The following is a 7,633-nucleotide window of genomic DNA, read 5'->3' on the forward strand; positions in this document are numbered from 1 at the left end:
GGAGAGGCCCTTGGTCCTGTGAAGGTTCTATGCCCCAGTATAGGGGAATGCCAGGGCCAGAAAGTGGGAGTGGGTGGGTTGGGGAGCAGGGGAAGCAGGGGAAGCAGGGAAGCAGGGAAGCAGGGAGGAAATAGGGGATTTTCACAGGTGAAACTAAGAAAGGGCATAACATTTGAAATGTAAATTAAGAAAATATTTAATAAAAATAAAAAAATAAAACTTTCACTCTATAATTTTGTTTAAAATATTTTCTGGGTGTTTGAGTTGGAATTCTTTTTCTTGTTCTGTTCCTATTGTTCTTAGGTTTAATTTTCCCACGAATTCCTAGATTTTCTGGTTGTTTTCTGTAAGAAAGTTTTTAGATTTCACATTTTGTTTTTGGCCAAAGTTATCTATTTCTTTTATTGTTACTTTCAGTGCATGAGGCTCTTCCATCTCTTGTATTTGGTTGCTGATGTTTGTGTCTGTAGTTCCTGTTTGATTACTTAGGTTTTCCATCTCTAGGATTCCCTCAGTTTGTGTTTTCTTTATGATTTTTATTTCTGTTTTTAGGTCTTGAGCAGTTTTACTTGTTTCCTTCAACAGTATGTTTTTTTCTTTGCTTTGCTTTTTTGGTTATCTTTAAGGGATTTATTCATTTCCTTCAATTTTCTGTTTGTCTTTTGCTTGATTTCTTTAAGGGATTTTTATTTATTTCCTAAGGCATCTATCATCTTTATAAAGTTGGACCTAAGGTATTTTTTCTTGTGCTTTAGCTGTGTTGGACTATTCAGGGTTTGCTATAGTAAGATAGCTGGGCTCTGGTGGTGACATATTGCCTTGGCACTTCTTGACTCACAGTTTAGGCATTTGGTTTGGGATGNTTATAGGTTTAGGTACCAATTTCTGAGTTTGTCTTTGTTTGGTGGGTGTTTTATTCCTTGGTTTCTGTTTCTTCTCTGGTCTACTGGTCTGACTGACCTGAGGTCCAGCAGAAGTTCTCTGCCTGTGTTGTGAGCTAGACTTTTGCCAGAAGGCATGATGTCTTGTTGATCAGGAATCTCTATTCCAGTTGGTCTGGGACAGAGTAGGGAGGAGGCAGGTACACTAAGAGAATGGAGATGGTCCAAGGGCCAGTGGTCTCTTCGGATTTCTAGAACCCGATGTGGCCTCTAATCAAGCAATGAGTCCCAGCCTGAGTTTGCTTACTGTTCTTCTGGCTGGTGTGGCCTGCTAAGCAGAAGATAGCCTCTGGAGTTGGGGGCTAGGGCAAGGTAAAGTGATGGTTGTGGTAAGGGAGGGATGATGGAGGATTGTGTTTGTGGGAACTGAGGGAGTGAGAGATTCCACAGGTGAGCTTCCTACCTATTCTTCAGGCTAGCAAGTCTGCAGTTGACTAGGGAATATCTGCCTGTGTTGTCTGATAGTTCTAGTAGANTTCCAGGTTGCTTGTACTAAGAAGTGGAGTTCACATGTACATTTATATCAGACCAGAAAACCTGACATGTATATCTCCATTTGTTTATACAAGTCTTGTTTGTAAAAGTCATTCTAATGTATATTTTTCTAGGTTTTGCTTATTTTTGAACCATCTCTGCACACATATATATTCATGCATATACATATATGTATATATGTATATATCTATATCTTGAAGAAGATGATGAAATCTTGTGTCATGAATTAAAATTACTTAAAGCTCTAACAGATTCCTTGAGAACTTTTTAAATTTATAGAAGATTTCACATGATGATAAAGATACTGTTCTAACACCACATTTACACACACCATCCCCTATATGAGCATCTTATAAAGGCATTCATGGTTGCTACAATTAGTGAGTAAGTACTGACTTCAACACTGATTGATGATCATGATGATTAGACTTTCATCTGGGACACCACATTGTACTTAGCTGTCAAATCTCTTTAGTCTTCTCTTGGTTGGGATATGTTTTCAGGAGATCCATGTTTTACATAATTCTGATTAGTAGGGTGGCTGATCTAGCATGTTATAGGATACTCCTGTATTAAAATTTGAGTAATTATTTTTGAGCAAGATGACAGGTATGAAATACTAGTCTCATCACATTGTACACAGGGTCTAAGCTATAAAAATTATTATAGACTGTTGATATTGCCTGATGGTCTACTCCTTTTTATAAAATTTATGCCTCTCTCATACAATATATGCCAACTTCAGCATGCCCTCTCTCCACTCCTCTCAGTCCCAACACCTCCCCTATTTCCCAGATTCATTGCTTTCCTGTCTCCTTTCAGAAAAAGCAGGACTCCTCTGCTCATGGGACCCCTTTTCTTCCAATGGGTTGTCTCAACCAGCCTTGATATGAGGGTTTATGTCCACTTTTATTGCATCTTGGTATGCAGGGTTCATTTGATAAAAGCATACCATTTAAAGGCTAAGCACCTGTACTGGATAACCACTTAGGTGGCTCATCCATGGAGAAGATTATTTTTCTGTCTTTTGGTGGTTATTAATTGCCTGTAGCTCTTATAACAATAAAAATAGGGTGTGANTTCCTGAGGTATTATGTTTTACACTTATCTCTAGAATCTTTGTAATATTTTTGTGAAGTGTTTCCATCAACACTAATTTAAAAGTCTCCAGTTAGAATATTGATACCATAATTATTGATCTGTATTATTTAAATGCAATATTATATATTTATATATCTATATATCTCCATCTCTATCTATCTATCTATCTATCTATCTATCTATCTATCTATCATGAAATTTCTTGTTCTTGTTATGATGATTTATATTCTTTGGATACCCAGATTGTTGTGTGTTATGTCCTGAGAGTCTGGGTGTTCTTTACATCTGTTTTTCTGATTCCACCCCAGTAGGACAAAGGGTTTTAACATTAGCGATAGTGGAGGTGAACTTGGGTTTCTTGTTACCTGAGGGGAGAATGGTTCTTGCTGCATCTGGGAGTTCTAGCTTCCATGTGGTGTCTGCACACACAAAGCTTTAGAATGACTTTATTACNTTGCATTTACATTTTCTTCTTTCCCCAAAGACAAAGTCTGGAGCTGTTGCCCAAAGGATTGGAAACCATTTGTTTCCCACTGCTACTTCATTTTGAATGATTCAAAGGCATCTTGGAATGAGAGTGAGGAGAAGTGCTCCCACATGGGTGCTCATCTGGTGGTGATCCACAGCCAGGCAGAGCAGGTACATCCTGGGAGAGAGCAGAGTCTGGGCCCAGCAGGCTGTCTGCTGTTTCTACTATGAGGGAGTTTTGTTGACATGGGTGTTGGTGCTGTGGCAGAAGGGTTTCCACCATATATGTGGAATGGTTACTTCAGCCTTTGCCTTCTACAACTTGGTCCCGCTTAAGTGGAACCAAACAACTTCCAAGGAACCATGGTGTCAGAAATGCAACACACCAGGCTGGAGGGAAGGGCAAAATGCTTCTGCTTGAAAGACCAGTTTGTGGTTTCAGCACTCTAACGCTTCCTGTAGAATCAACTGCCTAACTGAGAAGGGTGCAGAAAAACAGGACCCAGTCTGGAGGTCACAGTTCATTGTGAGAAATGAAATAGCTGAGGTTTGAATGGAGAATGATTAGATAAAATTCTCTCATGTACAACAGTCAAAAATGGTGTTGGTGAAGAAAAGAGGGACATGAATCTGAGTTGAGGATTCATTATGATCATGGTCAGAGATTGTTTCCAGTGTCATTAAACATGAGTGATAACTTCAACAGTGTCCTGATTATCCAGAGATGACATACACTCCTGGGGTATGTGGATAGAAAATGTGCACTCCTGGGGGGTGTATCCTATTCNTTGATCCTTTGTTTTCCCATCTCTTTGTGACTAGAAAAAAAATCAGTCAAAATATCACAATATACCTCTAAAATATAAAATTGTTATATATTAATCTAAAATTTAAAAAAATATTTAAGGGCCTAGAAAGATAAAGTAGGATTTGATGATTGTGTATTTGCATATGTGCATTACACTGAATCCTATAATTCTGTATCATTATGATAATTTTTAAAAGATCTTAGAAAAAACTCTGTAACAGAAAAAGTAATGCTCAGTCCAGGCTGAAAGCTGTATCTTTCTTTCCTTTTAGGATTTCATCACCAGGAACCTGAACACAAGTGCTGGTTATTTTATAGGACTTTTGGATGCTGGTCAAAGACAATGGCGATGGATTGATCAGACACCATACAATAAGAGTGCTACGTGAGTCTAGAGTCCTGGGTCCTGTAGCATGAGGAAAACTCAGGTGTTCCAGCTGTTGGTTATTGTCTTAGTTAGGGTTTTACTGCTGTGAACAGACACCATGACCAAGGCAAGTCTTATAAAAACAACATTTAATTGGGGCTGGCTTACAGGTTCAGAGGTTCAGTTCATTATTATCAAGCATGGTAGTATCCAGGTAGGCATGGTGCAGGAAGAGCTGAGAGTTCTATGTCTTCATCCAAAGGCTGCTAGTGGAAGACTCACTTCCAGGCAACTAGGGCGAGGATCTTATACCCACACCCACAGTGACACACCTACTCCAACCAGGTCACACCTATACCAACAAGGCCACACCTCCAAATGGTGCCACTCCCTGGCCCAAGAATATACAAACCATCACAGTTATGAAGCAAAATTAGTTCCCTCTTGGTGTAACTGCTGGGATGGAGTAACTTTTACTCTCCCATGTGCTCATCACAGGAGTCCTTTGAGATATTCCAGGTAGAGAAGAGAAAAGTGAGTTTGAAGATTGTAGATGATAAGTATCCAACCAAAGTCTTTATATGNCAATGAATTTTATTATGCTTTCAGTCTTTCATTTACATTTTTAAAATTAGTATTTAATTTATTTTTATTCATGTGTATATATGTGAGGTTTCTGTTTTCAGTTTTCAGAGAAAACTAGAACTCCAGAATTTTAAATTATTTGTTCTTCATGATAGAAATAGATTATTTAGAGAGTTGAATTAGTTCTCCAGTCTTTAAAATAGTTCCATTGTTTAATGGGAAAGCTTTCTTAAAACATGAGAGTAAGAAGAGTCCTTTTTAACATCTAAATAAGCACAATGGGTTGACTGTACCCTGGTACTAAGGTTTGATCTAGCTCTCCAGTCTCTAAAATAATTCCATTGTAAAATTTCCAACCTCATCCTCAGGCTTGCTTCTTCTTTTCTTTCTTTCTTTTTTTTGTTTTTTGTTTTTTCTTAATCATTCTATTCTTTTACATCTCAAATGATATCTCACTTCTGGGTTACCCCTCTACAAGCCCCTCAGCCCACAACCTCCCTCTCCTCCTTTTCCTTTNCCTCTATGAGGGTGCTCTTCCCTCCACTCTCTTGCCTCACCCCTCCAGCATCCCCCTATGCTGGGGCATCATACCTCCACAGGACCAAGTGCCTTCCCTCCCATCGATGTTATACAAGGCCATTCTCTACCACATATGGGTCTGGAGCCATGAATCCCTCGCTGTACACTCCTTGGTTGGTAGTCTAGACCCTGGGAGCACTNGGTGGTCCGGCCAGNCGATGTTCTTCCTATGGGGTTGCAATCTCCCTCTTCTCCTCCAGTCCTTCCACCAGTTCCCCCACCAGGGTCCCTGAGCTCAGTCTGATGGTTGTCTCCAAGCATCCACATCTGCACTGGTCAGTTGCTGGCTGAACGTCCCAAGTAGCAGCCATTCCAGGCTCCTGTCAGCAAGTGTATCTTGGCAAAGGCAGCAGTGTGGGTTTGGTGTCTGCAGACAAGATGGAGCCCCAGGTGGGACAGACCCGGGATGACCCTTCAGTCTCTGCTCCATTTTCTTTTCCATATTCTTTCTTTGGGCAGGAACATTTCTGTGTTAAAAACTTTGAGATGGGTGGCCCCATTCCTTGACCGTGGGCCGTGCCTATCTACTGGAGATGGTTTCTATAGGTTCTCTCTCCCTACTCTGCTAAAATCATCCCTGTTAAGTCTCAGAGACTTTTGTTTTCCTGGTGTCTGGGACCCCCCCCCCAATGGTTATCCCATTTCCTCATCCTCCCTGCTACATAGTTTTATTCGATTTCCTGACCCTCTGTACCTCTCTCCTGTCCCATGCAGTACCTGATACTGCCCCCTTATTTTCTCCCCCTCCTCTCTCCCTCAGGCTCCCCTGCTTCCACCTCCCTGCTTGTGGACGTTGTACATCGTGGTGCGGAGCCTAGTGCGCACCACGATGTACAACGTCCACAAGCAGAGCTTGAGGTCAGGGATGATGATTCCCCCAGAATTTCTTTTATTGTTGAGAATGGTTTTTGCTATCCTGAGTTTTTTGTTATTCCGAATGAATTTGAGAATTGCTCTTTCTAGTTCTGTGAAGAACTGAGTTGGAATTTTGATAGGGATTGCATTGAATCTGTAGATTGCTTTCGTCAAGATGGCCATTTTTACTATATTAATCCTACCAATCCATGAACATGGGAGATCTTTCCATTTTCTGAGGTCTTCAATTTCTTTCTTCAGGTATTTGAAGTTCTTGTCATACAGTCACACCAAGATATTTTGTATTATTTGTGACTATTGTGAAGAGTGTTGTTTCCCTAATTTCTTTCACAGCTCATTTATCCTTTGACTCGAGGAAGGCTACTGGTTTGTTTGGGTTAATTTTATATCCAGCCACTTTGCTGAAGTTGTTTATCAGCTTTAGGAGCTCTGTGGTAGAATTTTTGGGGTCACGTATATATGCTATCATATCATCTGCAAAAAGTGATATTTTGACTTCTTCCTTTCCAATTTGTATATCCTTGATCTCCTTTTCTTGTGTAATTGCTTTGGCTAGAACTTCGAGTACTATATTGAATAGATAGGGAGTGAATGGGTAGCCTTGTCCTTCATTTTAATGGGATTGCTTTGAGTTTCTCTCCATTTAGTTTGATGGTGGCTATTGGTTGGTTGTATATTGCTTTTATTATATTTACATATAGACCTTGAATTCCTGATCTTTCAACATGAATTGATGTTGTATTTTGTCAAAGGCTTTTTCAGCATCTAATAGGATGATAGCTTCCTCTTTTCAAGCATTATTGCAGCAAATATTCTGATGCTCTTTCCTCCCTTACAGGTTCTGGCACAAAGGTGAGCCCAACCAAGATTTTGAACAATGTGTTATAATAAATCATAAGACAACTGGATGGGGCTGGAATGATATCCCTTGTGAAGATGAACACAAGTCAGTTTGTCAGGTGAAGAAAACATACCTATGAATCACACATTCTNCATGGGGATTCGATTTCTTTGTTAGCTGCCATAACACAGACACCTGGGAAGTTCTACAAGTGGAAGAGCAGCTCACAGAATTTAAGGGGGCAGCAAATGGTCTGTACATGACTCACTGGNCCACATATATCCTTGTTCATTTATCTACTTACTCAGTGTTAAAATGAAGTTTCATTGAGAATTTTTATGTACCAGAGAATGTACAGAGTCCCTTTTGGGTACACTTGGAGCTTTTTGCCAACTCCCCAAGGTTTCATTTGCTCATGCCATAGTATGGTATTTTCTCTTGGTCTATTTGTGTTTTTTAATATGTCTTTGGATTTATTGACATTAAATTGAGAAGTAAAATTATATATATTTAAGTGTCTGGATTGTTACACAAACATATTTACTGTGAATTAATTATTCAAAGAAGTTTAA

General features: G+C 39.7%; 1 protein-coding gene across 2 annotated transcripts in view; it reads left to right on the forward strand.

The window, feature by feature from the left end:
- LOC110296911 (C-type lectin domain family 4 member A-like) overlaps positions 1–7,580 on the forward strand; it is an 18,010-nt gene extending 10,430 nt beyond the window's left edge. The window contains exons 5-8 of one of the 2 annotated variants that reach the window (XM_021165714.1): positions 2,841–2,905; positions 3,019–3,176; positions 4,086–4,198; positions 7,059–7,200. In XM_021165714.1, the coding sequence (XP_021021373.1) occupies positions 2,841–2,905; positions 3,019–3,176; positions 4,086–4,198; positions 7,059–7,200 (478 nt within the window). Of the gene's footprint in view, positions 1–2,840; positions 2,906–3,018; positions 3,177–4,085; positions 4,199–7,058 lie in introns of both variants that reach the window. The other variant, XM_021165715.1, reaches the window with a different exon arrangement.
- The last annotated feature ends 53 nt before the right edge of the window (positions 7,581–7,633 follow it).

This window comes from Mus caroli, chromosome 6 (assembly GCF_900094665.2).
Source record: "Mus caroli chromosome 6, CAROLI_EIJ_v1.1, whole genome shotgun sequence".
NCBI classification, from domain to species: Eukaryota; Metazoa; Chordata; class Mammalia; order Rodentia; family Muridae; genus Mus; species Mus caroli.